At 38.3% G+C, this 19168-nt stretch overlaps 1 protein-coding gene across 2 annotated transcripts in view; it reads left to right on the top strand.

The window, feature by feature from the left end:
• Positions 1-19168, top strand: part of PPP4R2 (protein phosphatase 4 regulatory subunit 2) — a 70684-nt gene that overhangs the window by 38744 nt on the left and 12772 nt on the right. Inside the window, exon 3 of one of the 2 annotated variants that reach the window (XM_073009926.1) lies at positions 11885-12055. The exons of the other annotated variant lie outside the window; for it this stretch is intronic. Coding sequence (XP_072866027.1) covers positions 11885-12055 — 171 coding nt within the window. The remainder of the gene's footprint in view (positions 1-11884; positions 12056-19168) is intronic. 2 annotated transcript variants of the gene reach the window in all.

Genomic DNA, 19168 nt, shown 5'->3' with positions numbered 1-19168 from the left:
TGTCATATGTAGATGGAGATTCCCAGGAAGGGTTAATTCATTTAATAGTGTTGACATGTTCATTTTCCATGTATTCAGTCTTTAAACCAAAGTACAAATTGTTCTTTTGATAGATACTTTGCTTTTAATGATTTTTTTCTTCTTTTTTTGAAAGTATGAGATACAGAAAAAATGCATTCCAGATAATTATTACTTACTTGATTGGTAATTTTAAAGTAGCACATAACTCTGGGGTATACTTTAAAATAGCAGTGAAAGTAATCTGTATATAAAATTACCCAAAATAAACGAATACCAAAATATTAAAAGCCAACATAGCAGACATTGTTAAGATACTTTTGTTTTACTTTCAAACTCAAGATTCTTCAGGATAAAACCTTTGTATTAAAATATATAGTAATCTCTCACCACTTGTGGCTGTGCCAACTCATTTTTGTATTTCAGTAACAGATTTTAAACTTTAATCACTTACATATGCCTTTCAGTCTCCCTAAATTTAAAAATGGAATGATTATTGTCTTTGCTGTATATCACATGAATTGGTCTTTGGGTTGGATGAAAGGGGGATTTTTTTCCCCCTCCACTTAATGCACAGGTGACTATACCCAAGAAAAAAATTCTAGATTAGATCTTCATAGTCTGTTATCTTGTACAACTGAAAGTGATTCATGAGATAGATTTTAATGCTAATGAGTATTTATTTTTAAATGAACCATCTGTATATTAGGTTTAGATTATTTAGATTTCTTTATCTCTGTTTCTTTAAAAAGATGTATATACACGTGCCACAAATTTTATTCCTCAAATTTTGTGACTTTGATCTTGGCAGTCCCCAGTCTTGATTTCCCCAGTCTTTTTATTTTAAGGTAAGCAGTAAGCAATAAGATGTTAACAAAAGGGATTGTGTGTTGTAGTGTCCTCCACCAGGGACCACTTCCCTCCCATGGTTCATTTGGCAATGGCTTAGAGATTTTTTTTTTACCACTTGGAGTGAGGATTGCTACTGGATAGAGGTCAGGGATGCAAATATCCTACAGTGCACACAGACAGCAGCTCATCGCAAGCTAAAACCCTTTGGCTCAAGATGTCCATAGTGCAGAGTTTGAGAAACTCATTTATTGTTTATATTAAACACCTGTTCCTTGCTTTACTTTAGTCAATGTATTTCCAATTCCTTTTTCTGTAAGGTTCAGCTTAAAGTTCCAACTTTGTCCTGAAGCCCTTCCTTGGTGAGCCTAAACCTACATTGTGATCTCTAGGTTCTGTTGTACTATCACTGAAATCTCTGCAATTAAGTGTTTATGATGTCTTATTTTTTTTTTATTTTTTATTTTTTTCTGTTGAGACGGAGTCTTGCTCTGTCACCCAGGCTGGAGTGCAGTGACACGATCCTGGCTTACTGCAAGCTCTGCCTGGCGGGTTCACTCCATTCTCCTGCCTCAGCCTCCCCACCAGCTGGGACTACAGGCGCATGCCGCCACACCCGGCTAATTTTTTTTTATTTTTAGTAGAGATGGGGTTTCACTGTGTTAGCCGGGATGATCTCGTTCTCCTGACCTCGTGATCCACCTGCCTCGGCCTCCCAAAATGCTGGAATTACAGGCGTGAGCTTAATATCTGTAAGTCTGGTTTTCCAAATGAATTTTGTTTTATTATTTAAGCGCACTTGCTGGCAGGAACAAAGTAATTTTGTTAGTCAAGGATTGTCGCATATTTCTTCAGGACTTGCTAACTGCTGTTGACCTTGATGTTAGGGCTGAGTTGGTAGAATGAATAAAAGGGCCCAGGTCCTACCTACCTGGTGCTGTCTGGCACATGTGGGGGTGAAGGGATAGATCAGTCCCTGTTGATGGCAGATTGGGATTGGTATCAACTAGATTTTAGAGGAGGTGGTAAAAAGTTGTAGCAAAAGTGGTGAGAAAAGTGACTCCCTGGTTGCAGGGAGGAAGGTAGATCCACTTCAGCCATTAAGCTAGTACAAGTTTAAAAAGTCAACATCTCTTTGTTGGCTATGGTCATTGTGAGCCATGCTGTTAGAAGAGTCGTCTTTGCTACAGCACTTATGTAGAAGGGAGGAGTCCGTGTTGGTATAGTAACAGATTCTAGGGACATTTTTCTTTTTCTCTTTCTTTCTCTCTCTCTTTTTTTTTTTTTTTTTTTTTTTGAGGTGGAGTCTCTCCCTCTCTCACCCAGTGGAGTGCAGTGTCACCCAGGCTGGAGTGCAGTGGCCTGATCTTGCTTACAGCAATCTTCACCTCCCAGGTTCAAGCAATTCTCCTGCCTCAGCCTCTCGAGTAGCTGGGACTACAGGTGTGCGCCACCATGCCCGGCTAATTTTTGTATTTTTAATAGAGACAGGGTTTCACCATTCTGGCCAGATTGGTTTCGAAATCCTGACGTCATGATCCGCCCAGCCAGGGGCATTCTCAATAAGGGCTCAAAAGGCTAAAAATTAAGCACGAGTCAGGCTAACCAGAACATACTGTTGGTTGGACTTCTTGTTTTAATTGGTACGGAGAGGTGAGTGAGTAGATAGTAATTTGAATCTTTAGGCATTTTTAGAATCCTTATCATGAATATGTAAGATGCCAAGTAAGAAACCCAAGTTTACACTGAGCTATTGTCTGAAAGTTTGTGTTACCTTCTGAAGCTTTCTTTTTCATCTGATTGGACCATTTAGCAGTCTAATTGGAAAAATTCACTTTCAGTGGCAACTTTCCCTTCAGAGTTTTTATCAAAACTTTATTGCTTCGAAGCAGGTATCATGCCATCACTCAGAAGTTTCTGAGTGAGAAAATATGTAACACTTCAAAGATAATTTCAAAATAAGAAACATGAGAAATATTTTAGTGTCATTTCATTTATATCAAAAACAATACTTTTTTTGATGAGACTGAGGTTTTTTTTTTTGTTGTTGCCCAGGCTGGAGTGCAGTGGCACCGTCTTGGCTCACTGCAACCTCGGCCTCCCAGGTTCAAGTGATTCTCCTGCCTCAGCCTCCTGAGTAGCTGGAATTATAGGCATGCACCACCACACCAGCTCATTTTTGTGTTTTTAGTAGAGATGGGTTTTCACCGTGTTTGCCAGGCCGGTCTCACTCCTGACCTCAGGTGATCCACCCGCCTGGGCCTCCCAAAGTGCAGGGATTACAGGTGTAAGCCACTGTGCCTGGCCAAAAACAATACTTTTTATCTTTGAAGCAGTCAGTGCAAAATGAGAATCCAAAAATTATGTTCATACTTGTATCACATAATTTACTTTTTCCATAACACAAAAATAAGCAAAAGACAAATAATTTTAGAGAGGTGGGGAAGGTGCCTATGGTTCTTAACTGGGGACAATTTTTGTCTCCCAGGGAACATTTGATAATGTTGGGAGACATTTACGGTTGTCACAGTTGGAGTGGGTGGTGTGCTATAGGTTTCTAGTAGGTAGAGGCCAGGAATGTAGCTTCATATCCTACAATACAAAGGACATCCTTCTATGACAAAGAATTACATCCAACTTGAAAATGTCAGCAGTGGCCGGTCCTGGTGGCTCACACCTATAATCCCAGCACTTTAGGAGGCCAAGGCTGTGGATCACCTGAAGTCGTCAGGAGTTTGAGACCAGCCTGGCCGACATGGCGAAATACCATCTCTACTAAAAATACAAAAATTAGCCAGGCATGGTGGTGGGTAATCCCAGCTACTCAGGAGGCTGAGGCAGGAGAATTGCTGGAACCTGGGAGGCGGAGGTTGCAGTGAGCCGAGATCACGCCATTGTACTCCAGCCTGGGCGACAAGAGTGAAACACTGTCTCCAAAGAGAAAAAAGAAAAGAAAATGTCGGTAGTGCCAAAATTGAAGAAGCCCTAGGAGGAGGGATTGCAAAGGACCTATTAACACAAAAAACAAGCATCTTGTGGCCAAAATCAGGTAAAAATATTCAGTTTCACTAGCAATGAAGGAAATATTAATTAAACTGTTTCTCTACTAGCATATTGACAGAGTTTTTGAAAGATTGTCATACTCAAATGAAACATGTTGATTTATATTACTGATGACACTATAAAGTGTGGTACATTGTGTCGGGAGTTTTTGAAGGTCGAATCAAAAGTCTTGATATATGTACTTCATACTTTGGACTCAATAATTTCACTTACAGAAATCTATCCTCAGGTGATAAATAGATGCCTACAAAGTTTATTATTAGGCTGTTAATCACATAACTGCATAATTAATTGTAATGAAGTAGATGTGACCAAATTTTTTTTTTTTTTTTTTTTTTGAGACAGTCTTGCTCTGTCAGGCTGGAGTGCAGTGCAGTGGCATAACCTTGGCTCACTGCAACCTCTGCAATGAGTTCAAGCGATTCTTCTGCCTCAACCTCTCAAGTAGCTGGAATTACAAGCGCTCACCACCACGCCTGGCTAATTTTTGTATTTTTAGTAGAGATGGGATTTTGCCGTGTTGGCCAGGCTGGTCTCCAACTCCTGATCTCAGGTGATTTGCCTGCTTCAGCCGCCCGAGAGTGCTGGTTTACAGGCGTGAGCCACTGCACCCAGCCCTAAATCTTTTTTTAAACAGTGATTAATAAATTATGGCACAAATATGTGTTGCAGTTAAAAATCTTGCTTTCAAAGACTCTTTGTCCCATGCAAATACCCATAGTGAGTGAGGAGAGGGGAAAAAGGAGTTTTTTTGTTTTTGTTTTTGTTTTTGAGACGGAGTCTCGCTCTGTCGCCCAGGCTGGAGTGCAGTGGCCGGATCTCAGCTCACTGCAAGCTCCGCCTCCCGGGTTCACGCCATTCTCCTGCCTCAGCCTCCCGAGTAGCTGGGACTACAGGCACCCGCCACCCCGCCCGGCTTGTTTTTTGTATTTTTTAGTAGAGACGGGGTTTCACCATGTTCGCCAGGATGGTCTCGATCTCCTGACCTCGTGATCCACCCGTCTCGGCCTCCCAAAGTGCTGGGGTTAACAGGCTTGAGCCACCGTGCCTGGCCGGAAAAAGGAATATTAAACTAGAATGTCAAATTTGAAAAATATATTCAAATGTTACTTTAGTGATGATGGTTGACTGCAGATTATGGATACATTTTACTTTTGTGTCTTTCTGTATTATAATTTCTTACAACGGCTGTACTATTGATGTAATCAGAAAAAACACATTATTTAGTTTTTAAATCCTATTAACTTTTTGGAATAGTCTCAGTATTTTTTAATTGACTGACTAATCTGTCCTTTACCATGTATCAGATTTTCATTTATGTGTGGGTCTGCTTCTTCGCTCTCTTCTGTTCCACTGATCCGTTTTAATGTTCAGTTAATCAACAAGACGTAATATGATGTTGAATGATAATGTAAAAGAATCTCTTGTTTCGTGCCCCATTTATAGAGGTAGTAATTTGTGTTTTTAAATTAGTCCTTAAAAAGTCATAATTTTGTGTAAGCAACTCAGTGTTTTCTTACTTTTGAAAATCTTTCACTTATTTAATTCAGTATTCAGATTAAATACACTTATTTTGTTTGCCTCAGTTATATAATTAAGACTGAGTTATCTGACATTTTAAGTCTTCTGATTGAAATATCTCCCTTTTAAATATTAAGTGTGTTTTAAGCCTGTCACCTTGAATGAATGATCAGATCCGTTAGATTTTATTTATTCATTGTTCTCAAATTCCTGTTTGATGTTTATAAATGGTTCAGTATTTGCTATCCTTTGGAGTAGCTAATAGTAGTAGGACTCTCCTGTGCTTTGTTGTTCTTAGTGTTCCTCACACTTTGTGTGCAATGCAGATAGGCTGAGTAGAGAGTAATCTTAATAGAATTGGGAATGGTAGGAAGCAGTACTTAAGGTGGTTGGCCGCTGGCCACTAAATTGTTGTAGCACCACTTGGGAAAAGAAAAGGTGGACTTTCTGTCCTTAAGCCTCTGGAAAATACGTTTAACCTTTAGAGAATTGTGAGAGAAACATGTTTGAATATGAACTTACGAGCTCCTATGGAGAGAAAAGGTCAGTGTAGAATCTAGCACTAGGATGTATTTATTAGAGATATGAATTGTACTTTCCTACAGGTCAAACTGCAAAAATGGGAAAATGGAAGGGGAGCAGAAAAAGAAAGTGAAGGGAGATGAAGCTACTTAAAGTTAATGGGTGATTAATTTCAGTAAATTATTGAGTTAATTTCAGCAAAGTAGATTTAAATTTTGAGTATGTATTGGAGGGGATTTTATGTGGAGAAATTTGTTCTGAAGTTGAAAATGTGTTTGTGTTTCATGAGCATCTTTTTAGAATAATTTGATTTTCGTATTGAAAACTAAGGGTTTTTTTGTTGTTGTTCTCATTTCTACTCATCCAGTGAATGTATGTTCCTAAGAGATTGTTATTGTTGCCAAGTTTTTAGTTGATTTGCTCATGGCCTATTTTTTGTGCCTGAATATAACTTCTTGTTTTTGGAGATGGAGTCTCGCTGTCGCCCAGGCTGGAGTGCAGTGGCACAATCTTGGCTCACTGCAACCTCTGCCTCCCGGGTTCAAGCAATTCTCCTGCCTCAGCCTCCCGAGTAGCTCGGACTACAGGTGTGCGCTACCATGCCCAGCTAATTTTTGTAGTTTTAGTAGAGACGGGTTTCACCATGTTGCCCAGGATGGTCTGGATCTCTTGACCTCATGGTAAGCCCGCCTCAGCCTCCCAAAGTGCTGGGATTACATGCTTGAGCCACCGCGCCTGGCCCCTGAATTATATAACTTTTAGGGAAGCATTTTCTGTTTTTGTTTTATCAAATAGCTGTCCTCCATCAAAAAGCTGTATCTTTCACATTTTATGAATGCCCTCCCCATATATATATGGAATAGTATCACTTGAATTGCATCGTATTGATCTAATTTAGAGTAACTGCTTGATTTATTTGAAAGTTAAGACTACAGTGTGTTCCTAATTCATGTCAATTTATGGGGCTTAATTTCTGTCTCATGAGTTAGTATCCAAGAGTTTTTTAATGTCTTCAGAATTTCCATTACCTGGGGTCCCATACCTCTTGTCTGGCTGTTACCATTAATGTGCTTTTTTTGGACCTCAAAGATGTCATGTCAGATGGTTAATGGAAGGATGAGATTAAAACACACCACAAGACCCTATGCATATGTAAATCTGAACTCATAAAATACTATGAATTAGTGGGTGATTATTAAAAGTACAAAAAATTATTAAAGAAATGAAAAGTATAATCGTATTTTAGTATAACTTTCCCTGGTATGTTTATGAAGTGCATGTGGAGAGTCTTATAAAGTTTAAAGATAAATTTTAGGATCCAAAAGCAATTGTACATTAAGAAGGATTCTTATTAGGCATGTCAAAAATTCTGTGATGTGCAGATCCTGCTTGTTAAACCTCAAATTCCCCTTTCTAAAATAGGATAGGGAAAGGAAAAAAGTAATCATGCAAATAGCTTTTCATCCTCACCATTTTAAATAGTAGTAGCGGTAAAATACATTATTGACTCATTTAATAGAATGGAATTGTTGGATTACAAGTCTGCATTTACCTTCCTGAGGAACTGCCAAGTACTTTCCAAAGCAGCTACACCATTTTACATTGCCACCAGTAATGTATGACATTACCAGTTTCCCCACATCAACCCAGCACTTGTTTATTATTCATCTTTTTGATTATAGCCACCCTAGTGGGTGTGAAATGGGTGTCTCCTTGTGGTTTTGATTTGCATTTCTGTAATAGATAATAATGCTGAGCATCTTTTCATATGCTTATTGGCCATTTGTGTATCTTCTTTGTGGTGAAATACCTATTGAAATATATGTAATGTAAACCTTACCGTTTTAACAATTTTAAGTGTACAGTTTATTGGCATTAAGTACACTCACAATGTTACATTACCATCAAGATCATCCATCTGCAGAACTTTTCATCTACCCAAACTGAAACATTGTACACATTAAAGAGTAAATCCCTGCACCTTCCTCCCCACAGTGTCAGACGACTGTCTCTAAATTTGACTCTTCTTGATACCTCATATAAGTAGAATCATACAATAGTCGTTCTTTTTGTGTCTGGCTTATTTCACTTTGCATAATGCCATCAAGCTTCATCCATGTCGTACCACGTTGGAATTTATTTCAGATTAAAGACTCTGTGTGTGTGTGTGTGTGTGTGTGTGTGTGTGTGTGTGTGTATCTCACATTTTGCTTATCCATTCATGTGCTGATAGCACATTTGGGTTGTTGGGTTTTGGGGATCTACTGAGAAATGGGATTCCTGAATCATAGGGTGGTTTCTTTTTTTTTTTTTTTTTTTTTTTTTGAGGAACCAAACTGCTTTCCACAGTGACTGCCTCGTTCCCACCAGCCATGCACAAGAGTTTCAGTTTCTTGGCCAGGCCTCCCTTCGGGAGGCCGAGGCGGGCTGATCACGAGGTCAGGAGTTCGAGACCAGTGTGGCCAACACGGTGAAACCTTGTCTCTACTAAAAATACAAAAAAATGGCCGGGCGTGGTGGCTCAAGCCTGTAATCCCAGCACTTTGGGAGGCCGAGACGGGCGGATCACGAGATCAGAAGATTGAGACCATCCCGGCTAACACAGTGAAACCCCGTCTCTACTAAAAAATACAAAAAAAAAAACCCCAAAAAAAAACAACTAGCCGGGCGAGGTGGTGGGCGCCTGTGGTCCCAGCTACTCGGGAGGCTGCGGCAGGAGAATGGCGTAAACCCGGGAGGCGGAGCTTGCAGTGAGCTGAGATTGCGCCACTGGACTCCAGCCTGGGCCACTGGACTCCAGCCTGGGCGACAGAGCGAGACTCCGTCTCAAAAAAAAAAAAAAAAAAAAAAATTAGCTGGATGTAGTGGCAGGCGCTTGTATTCCTAGCTATTTGGGAGGCTAAAGCAGGAGAATTACTTGAACCCCGGAGGCAGAGGTTGCAGTGAGCTGAGATTGCACCACTACACTCCAGCCCTGGCAACAGAGTGAGACTCTTGTCTCAAAAAAAAAAAAAAAGTTTCAGTTTCTCTACATCCTTGGCCAGCCAATACTTGTTCACTTGTTTTTTGGATAATAGCCAACCCTAATGGGTATAAAGTGGTATCTCATTGTGATTTGGATTTACATTTCCCCAAGATTAATGGTGTTAAGCAGCATCTTGTGTGTTTGCTGACCATTTGTATATCTTCTTTGGAGAAGTACGTATTTAAGTACTTTGCCCATTTTTAAATTGGGTTTTCTTTTTTGTTGAGTTGTAGGAGTTCTTTATATATTCTGGATATTAACCCCTTGTGAGATAAAACATTTGCAAATATTTTCTCCCATTTCACGATTTGACTTTTTACTCTGTCGATAGTATCCTTTGATGCACAATTATTATTATTATTTTTTTTTTTTTGAGACAGAGTCTCGTTCTGTCACCCAGTCTGGAGTGCAGTTGCGTGATCTCAGCTCACTGCAAGCTCCGCCTCCCGGGTTCACGCCATTCTTCTGCCTCAGCCTCCTGAGTAGCTGGGACTACAGGTGCCCGCCACCACGCCTGGCTAATTTTTGGTATATTTAGTAGAGACAGGGTTTCACCATGTTAGCCAGGGTGGTCTCGATCTCCTGACCTCGTGATCCACCCGCCTCGGCCTCCCAAAGTGCTGGGATTACAAGCGTGAGCCACTGCGCCTGGCTGATGCACAGATGTAATTCAGTTTATTTTGTTGCTTGTGCTTTTGGTATCACACAGTATCTTTATTTAAGAGACAGGGTCTTGGTCTGTCGCTCAGGCTGGAGTGCAGTGGTGTGATCTTGGCTTACTGCAGCCTTCACCTCCTGGGCTCAAGCAATCCTGTTGCCTCAGCCTCCTGAGTAGCTGGGACTAGAGGTACATATCACCATGCCTAATTTAAATTAATTAGTAATTAATTGTTTTGTAGAGATAGGATATTGCTGTTTGCCCAGGCTGGCTTCCAGTTCCTGGGCCCAAGTGATCTTTCTGTCTCAGCTTCCTAAAGTGCTGGGGTGACAGGCATGAGCCACCACACCTGGCCCCATATAATATTTTTACGTGGACACTGGTTGCCTTCAGAATATTTTGGGAATATATCAGGAAGTTTTCGAGCTCTCAGTGAAGAATAAAAATTTTCCAGACTTTCAGTTTTTTGCTTAGAAGTTCAAATTTTTGTCATTAGTAACAAATATTATCAGTTATTTATCTTGCAGTGACAGGTTCACTTTATTTTTGAGAAAATGCCTACCACATTCTCCTAATTTTTTTTTTTTTTTGAAATGGAGTCTTGCTCATTGCCCAGGCTGGAGTGCAGTAGTGCGATCCTCAGCTCACTACAACCTCCACCTCCTCAGTTCAAGCGATTCTCCTTGCCTCAGCCTCCTGTGTAGCTGGGATTACAGGCATGCACCACCATACCTGGCTGATTTTTGTATTTTTAGTAAAGACAGGGTTTCACCCTGTTGGCCAGGCTGATCTCGAACTCCTGACCTCAAGTGATCCGCCTGCTGAGATTACAGGTGTCAGCCATCACACCCAGTCTGCTAATCTAAATAAGCTTTATTTGTGTGGCAGACCTTTCAGGTAAAAATGCTGTTTTATGAAAAATAGCTAGTTCAGCTGGCAACAGTCTAAAGGTATTGTTCTTTGAGAATGCCATACCTCTTTGATATGCAGCATAATTTTTTAATGTATATTTCTCATTTTTGTTACACAGAATATTTAAAAGATGTATTCAGGGGTTGGGATTTAATGAAATTAGTAATTTTTATATCTTTTACACTTTAAGTGAAACAGATTTTTTAAATTATGAGTTTGTGAAAATGATGGCTTCTACTACAGCTAGTAATACAGTTTGGTGCTACTGTCTTGAACTCTTGCTACATGGATATCAGTTTTATCCACCTTGCTTTTATACCATCAGTGCAAATATTAACAGTGAACTAGTCAGCCCTTATTCTTTTGACAATAGCTTTGACCTCTTGGACCACAGTTTAAAGCTGCTACCCTAGTTTATAGGGTTGCTGGATGGGATGGAAGGTGGTTACAGATTGGCTCCCGTTAATTTGTGTAAATTTGTTTTAAGTAGTCAACTTATGTAAAGAGATTGATCTGCTGTCACTAATGGTAGTACTGTCTGCCTGAGGAAATGGTTAACATTCCTGACTCCTGTGTCTCCTGGAATTTACAGTATTTAGGCAGGTATCCTCACAAAATTTCCTTCTATATTAGTGGTAAAATGTGAGGAAAGAGGGATAAAAATGTGTTTGTGTTAATTTGATAAATTAATAGATATGAAAAGTACATAAGCAAAGTGTGTATTTTTATTGTACAAGTCACTGGTTGGATGGAACCTGTGATTATGTGCCTTAATCATAGGTACATGACTTTTGTCTCTTAAGTGACAGAAGAGCCTGAAGATACTAACTGAAAGGGAAAGAAAAAGGAGAAAGTAAAGTTTATTTTGTTATTTAGCAGATAATAGACAAATTTCATTAATCCATGCAAACATTGTAACTTGTATGATTAAGGCATGGATTCATTCTGACTTAATAGGATAGTAACTAATGCCCCCCTGGTTAGGTTTGTTATGAGGGAAAGAGTCAAAATACTATTTTAAACATACTAAGAATACGACCTAACACACCATAGACTTTGAGGCAGAGGTAGTTCATTTAAAAGATTTAAATCAGAGATCTGGGTTTTGTTTGGGTTGGGAGTTGGGTAGCATCAGGATGGAGCTTGTGAGATAAATGAGGCATGATGATGCATGCTCCTGAATGACGGTATTCTCATTACTAATTATTCACATATTCTGTTAGTGTTAGTGTCATAGTATATTCTGTATTTGTGTTTTGTGTTCAAGAATTGTAAAGCTACATGGTATTATATATTTTTTAATTTTTTGCTTATAGGATTCAGTGGTCCCAATTTAAAGGCTATTTTATTTTCAAACTGGAGAAAGTGATGGATGATTTCAGAACTTCAGCTCCTGAGCCAAGAGGTCCTCCCAACCCTAATGTCGAATATATTCCCTTTGATGAAATGAAGGAAAGAATACTGAAAATTGTCACTGGATTTAATGGGTATGCACTTAATACTGTTTTAAAGATTTAATTTTTAGCAGAAGATTATAGATTTTTCTTTTAGTTTTGATGTGTCTGGTTGATGATTGATTATCCATTAGAATAAATTATTTGTTTCTAGTGACATGTACTTGATGAGTTTTAGCTTACAACTATTTAAAATACAGCCTTTTAAAAAACTTGAACCACCTTTTTATAGGTATCAATGGAAACATTCATTTATCAGGAAACATTTTAATGGTTTTCCTTTCCTGTTTTATATTTGGTGTTATGTTGTCATACTTTATACAGAACCTTTGTATCATTGAGAAATCACATTTCTTTTAAAATGAAGTACTAATTTATGAAAGTATTTTAGTGAGTTTTTGTTTAGACTTTTGGATCCTCATTTCTCTCCCAAGTAACCTCTTGCTTGTTAGTTACAAGTAACCATTTTTGGGCCCTTGTAAAACATTAAAAACACCAAAAAGATATTCTGTACAAAAGTAAAACTCCCTTTGTTTTGTTTTGTTTTTGAGACAATGTCTCGCTCTGTTGCCTAGACTGGAATGCAGTGGCGTGATGTTGCCTCACTGCAACCTCTGTCTCCTGGGTTCAAGCAGTTTTCCTGCCTCAGCTTTCCGAGTAACTGCCACCACACCCGGCTAATTTTTTGTATTTTTAGTAGAAATGGGGTTTCACCATGTTAGCCAGGATGGTCTCGATTTCCTGACCTCATGTTCCGCCCACCTCGGCCTCCCAAAGTGCTGGGTTTACAGGCGTGAGCCACCGAGCCCAGCAGTACTCATTTTTAAAGAAATGTTACTGTGTCTCATATTCTGTCATTTTAAATTCTTTGTTTTTAGGACTTTTTTTTGGTTTTGTTTTTTGTTTTGTTTTGTTTGGAGACGGAGTCTCGCTGTCGCCCCGGGTGGAGTGCAGTGGCGTGATCTCAGCCCACTGCAACCTCCACCTACTGGATTCAGGCAGTTCTACCTCAGCCCCCCCGAGTAGCTAGGCTAGGACTACAGGCACGCACTACCAAGCCCGGCTAATTTTTTTAATTTTTAGTAGAGATGGGGTTTCACTATGCTGGCCAGGCTGGTCTCGAACTCCTAACTTCGTGATCCGCCCACCTCAGCCTTCCAAAGTGTTGGGATTATAGGTGTGAGCCTCCGCGCCCAGTCAGGACTTTGTATTTTTAAGGTTTCCCTTCTATTGAAGGGAAGAAGTGTTTGTGAAGTTGAATTGTTCAATATTCAGTTTGGCGTTAATTTGGGCTGTGGAACAACAACAATGCTAAATATAATGAATTGTAGTTTTTCTAACCATGAATTCTTAGTTAGAATTAGATATTATTTGAAGGATTTCAATTGTATTTTTAGATGGCATAAATGGCTTGATTCTTTAGGTATTTAATTGCATGGGATTTCAAAATAAGATAGTGTAATCCAGTTAATGGTTTGCTTTACATCATATTCCACTGTTTTTAGGTTTAAGAATTTTGCTTGAAATGTCAAACTCTTATACCTTGACTTTGGGTCTGTTACAAAAATATTTTGGGGGAAGAAATCACAGCTTTTGGCTTTGAGGTTCATCAGTTATAGTTACCCCTGGGGGCCTGGGATGGGAAGGAGAGACCTGTTTTCACTGTGCACCCTGTTGGACTGTTGAAAGTATTTAACCATATGTGTATATTTCCATATCGATCTTAATTTTAAAATTTTTCAGAAAAAGGAAAAAAAAAAACATTTCAGAGGCACTTATCCAAGAAATAGCCACATGATACGTTTTAGAAGCATGTTGCATAAGATTTACTGTTGAACTAAATGAATACATATTCAAGATAAGAATACTTCTCGGGGTTATTTATAAATTGTACATATATATAAATAGTACTTAGATATAGTGACTCATCTTTTATTTCAATAAATTATGGCCGTCATTCAAAAATGAAAGTTAAGGTGAAACAGGTCAAATTATGCCGCTGCTTAGTAAGCAGATTTACTTGTGATTCTGACTTAGTAATAGCAAATACCATTTTCAGTTCTTTCACATTAAGTTGGGCTAGAAACAAATACATGTATTATATAATTATGTATACATATTATAATAAAAATATAAATGTAATTGTGTATTACGTATTTATTACATAAATCTAAATATTTGAATTTCTTAATCTGTAAAAGAGGTAATTCACCTGCTTCAGAAAATGATTTGAACAGTCATTAAATGCTTGAGCATTCTTCTTTTAAAACTTTTTATTTTTGAACCGTTTTTATTTTATTTTTTATTTTATTTTATTTTTTTATGTTATGTTTATGTGTTATGTTATGTTATGTTATGTTATGTTATGTTATGTTATGTTAGAGATGGAGTCTTTGTCACCCAGGCTGGAATGCACTGGCGCCATCTGGGCTCACCGCAACTTCCACCTCCCAAGTTCAAGCTATTCTCCAGCCTCAGCCTGTCAAGTAGCTGGCATTACCCAGCCATTTTTTAATTTTAATTTTATTTATTTATTTATTTATTTATTTATTTATTTATTTTTAGTAGAGACAGGGTTTTACCATGTTGGCCAGGCTGGTCTGGAACTCCTGACCTCAAGTGATCTACCTGCCTCAATGTCCCAAAGTGCTGGGATTACAAGCATGAGCCACTGCACCTGGCCTGAACTTCTATTTTTTAAATCTGATTTTTCAGAATGGCAGTTTATGAATCACTTTTTCTGAGCAGGCAGAATCTAAGTCTTATTTAATCAGTGATACATTAAGATTTTTCTATTTTTAATTTACTTTTTTTGTCTGTATTTTAATATATGGGTATGTTGAAACATGTCTAAAATTTTCAATTTTTGTGTTTTATATATATAAAGTTTTTAAAAATATTTACTAAGAAGTAACATTTTGTTGGTTTTCCAGCAGTTTGAGGGTTTGTCCATTCTTATACATTCCTCCCCCCCATTTGTAATAGATTATCTTTAAATTACAAAAGTGGTGTATGTTCATACTTTTAAAAAGATCCCCACTGTTACAGAAGTACATAAAGAATGAAAGTAGAATCATGCTATATGCTAGTTGTATTTTCCTTTCAGAGAAGCTTCAACGTGTCTATATTAGTACATTTAAAGCTATCTTTTTATTTATTTGAAATGGCTGCATTGCTTTCTATTATGTGAGTGGATTATAAGTTTTTATTTGCCTGTCCTGATTGATGGTAGGCATTTATTTTTTTGGCTGTTAACGAGCAGTGCTTGTAGTGAGCATCCTTCCACATATGTTTTGTTGATGAATGTCATGTTTTGAATATATGTATAGATTGTTGCCTCTTTTTTTTGAGGTGGAGTTTCGCTTTTGTTGCCCAGGCTGCAATGGAGCGATCTTGGCTCACCGCAACCTCCCCCTCCCGGATTCAAGAAATTCTTCTGTCTCAGCCTCCCGAGTAGCTGGGATTACAGGCATGTGCCACCACGCCCAGCTAATTTTTGTGTTTTTAGTAGAGATGGGGTTTCTCCATGTTGGTGCGGCTGATCTCGAATTCCTGACCTCAGGTGAGTTTCTCCATGTTGGTCCGGCTGATCTCGAATTCCTGACCTCAGGTGATCCTCCCACCTTGGCCTCCCAAAGTGCTGGGATTACAAGCGTGAGCCACCACACCCGGCCACATTGTTGGTTTTTTAAATTTGTAGACATGTAATTGCTAGTTTAGCTTATGAACACTTAATTTTCAGTTTATCAATACTGCAAAATTGACTTAGCAAAATGTGGTTGTTGATGCTTTCATTTGTAGTAAGTGCAGATACTGTAATTCTTCAGTACTGTATATGTGTCTGTATTTGTGTTTCTTTGGTTGCAAGTGAAATGGAACATCTTTTTATGTACTTACAGTCTTTCTGTGAATTGCCCTTTATATCCTCTTTTGGCTTTCTTTTGCTAATTTTCTTATTGGTAAGTTTTTGTTATTTTTGCTTTTAATTTGTGAAAGTTTTATATTAAATGCTTCCTAGTATTTTGCTATAAGAAAGATTATCCATTTTCTAAATTATTTTAGTGTATTATCACAGTACAAGTGGGGTTTTTTTTTGTTTGTTTGTTTTTGTTTGTTTTTTGCCTCTGTCACCCAGGCTGGAGTGCAGTGGCACAATCTCAGCTCTCTGCAACTTCTGCCTCCCAGGTTCATGCCATTCTCCTGCCTCAGCCTCCAGAGTGGCTGGGACTATAGGCGCTTGCCACCACGCCCGGCTGATTTGTTTGTATTTTTAGTAGAGACAGGGTTTCACCGTGTTAGCCAGGATGGTCTGGATCTCCTGACCTTGAGATCCGCCTGCCTTGGCCTCCCAAAGTGCTGGGATTACAGGCGTGCCGTGAGCCATTGCGTCCGGCCAGAGTACAAGTTTTTCCCTCTTTGAAGTGGAAATTGTCCATGCATTTGTTTACTTGATATCCTGAACTATAAGCTTCTGGAGAGCTGGGGTAACAGCTCTTCTAGGCCTTGTGAGTGAGTGCCTGAATATAGTAGGTTCTCAAACAGACAAGTATGGATTGACTAGATGCATGGATGGATGGATGAATGAATGAGTAAAGAAAAGAATAAATATTGAATAACTGGGCACCAGAAAAAAAAAAAGAATAAAAGTGTATTTATATCTATATTTTGTGTATTGAGGCATAGAAGAATCACAGTGGAATGCTTAATTTCTTTTTTTCTTTTTTTCTTTTTTTGGTCATTTTCTTGTCTTTTAAAATTACTTTGGAACTTTAAAATTTCATAAAAGATGGATTATAGCTACTCTCCAAAACTGAAGTTACAGTTTGAGAAACACCAAAAATTAAAATGAACGAAAGTAAAAATTTTAATGAAATGGTCAATTAAAAGACCATTTTATGCCCTCTGATTGGGATTATAATAAAAAACAGTATATGGGTTTACTCAAACCAGGGCCATTTATGAAAATCCTCTTCCTATTACAGAGACCATGAATATAATTTAGGAATTGCTAATAGGTAATGGTTTATTCCTATAATGGCATATACACGAAGAGGCATTTTGAGGAATAGAGAGCGTGTAAGTTACATTCCTGGAAGTTTTAAAAGATACCATTTTATGTTCTCTGAATTTTTCAAAATGAAAGAATAATGAATATAAAAGTAAATTAATCTCTCAAGTCTTGACCCTTTCTTGTCAATGCTGTTATCTCTAAGACCTCTCTGAAGTAGGCAACCTCCTCACTCTGTGAATAGTAGACTAAAATAGCGTTCTTATATATTTATGAGGAGGTCTGGAAAGTGGAAACCTTTTTGATACCTAATAACCTTTATATCATCTGTTAGGCAAGTACAGTCAGTCACAGCTGAGAGTATTGCTCGTGATCTTTTAAAGTTATATATGAGACTTTTGTACTCCAAAATCTGGATTGTAGAATAAAACATAACTGCCGTTTGATTTTCAGTTTGTGTGTGGTTTGCTTTACGGTTAGCTCCAGATAATTTGGGGACTGAGAGAATGGTTCTTTAGCCATTTATTACTTTTTTGTCTGACACTGTTGATCCACTTTATTGCTTCCTGATTTTTGTGCTCCCTAATTGACTGGGGAAAATAGGTGTTTGTGCTGTTAATTATTTGTGTCAGTGTTGAGTATATTAGTTAAAATGTACTTATTTGTGGCAAATTTCTGTCTCTCTCACACAAACCCACACCCACCCACCCCTACTTGTTTTTTCTTTACCCCCTTTCTTTCTCTTAGGATAATTACTTGAGAATTGGCATTATTTTGTAACCACCCCCCTTACTGTTCCCCACCTGGTCTTGTCTAGTGGTAATATGGCTTGATGTGATACTCTCTTTAATAAACTTAAAAATTGAAAATAACAGAAGTTAATTAACATTTTCTTGCTAGTTATATTTAATGCAAATAAAATAACAATTCATACTATAGGAACTCCAAGAGATGATTAACTTTGTTAAAAGTTTTGACAATTGCTATAGATGAATTTTTGGTTAAGGAGTGGTGCAGACTTTAGTTTACTTACATCATTGGGGTTCCTTATTATTATTAAAAGAGGCAAAATTAGCCAGGCGTGGTGGCTCATGCCTGTAATCTCAGCATTTTGGGAGGCTGAGGCAGGCAGATCACAAGGTCAGGAGATCGAGACCATCCTTGCTAACACGGTGAAACCCCATCTCTACTAAAAATACAAAAAATTAGTCGGGCGTGGTGGCAAGTGCCTGTAGTCCCAGCTACTCAGGAGGCTGAGGCAAGAGAATCGCTTAAACTAAGGAGGCAGAGGTTGCAGTGAGCCGAGATTGTGCCGCTGCACTCCGGCATGGGTGACAGAGCGAGACACCATCTCAAAAAATAAGTGAAATCTGTCATTTGATTTGAGGCTTAAAATTATATGTGTATGAATTTTTTTTTGGTGGGGACAGAGTGTTGCTCTGTTGCCTGGGTTTAAGCAATTCTCCTGCTGCAGGCACCTGAATAGCTGGGATTACAGGTGTGCGTCAGCCACGCCTGGCTAATTTTTGTATTTTTAATAGAGACAGGGTTTCACCATGTTGGCCAGGCTGGTCTCAAACTTCTGACCTCAGGTAATGCACCCGCCTTGGCCCCCCAGAGTGCTGGGATTACAGGCGTGAGCCACTGCCCCCGGCTAATTTCGCCTCTTTTAATAATGATAAGGAACCCCAATGATGTAAGTAAACTAGTGTCTGCAGCACTCGTTAACCCAAAATTCGTAAATATAAATATTTATGAATGTGTATGTTTATGTAAATATTAAAGCCTGAGTACAGAAAGAGCATATTGCTTCAAGTAAAGCTAATATCACATTATTCTAATGGTATTTCTGACTTTTGTAAGACTTTGTAGGTGTAAACAAAATTATTAACTTATTCAGTCTTTGATAATAGAGATATTATTAGTTTCCATGAAGTTGGTTAAGTTTAAATCAGTATTTATGTTAACTAAGACATCACTAATGTCATTTAGTCAGAAAAGACAGTAAAATCTACATATACATGGGTAAAACGAAAGTGAATGACTGTTTTTGGGATGTTGGATTTTTATGGTCATTTCTTTAGCTTTTTACTCCAATAGCCTCTGTGCTACATGTTACCTTCCTTTGTCTTTTTCAT

This window comes from Chlorocebus sabaeus, chromosome 22 (assembly GCF_047675955.1).
Source record: "Chlorocebus sabaeus isolate Y175 chromosome 22, mChlSab1.0.hap1, whole genome shotgun sequence".
NCBI classification, from domain to species: domain Eukaryota; kingdom Metazoa; phylum Chordata; class Mammalia; order Primates; family Cercopithecidae; genus Chlorocebus; species Chlorocebus sabaeus.
The sequence above is the reverse complement of the archived record's forward strand: the minus strand, read 5'-3'. Positions and strand labels throughout refer to the sequence as shown.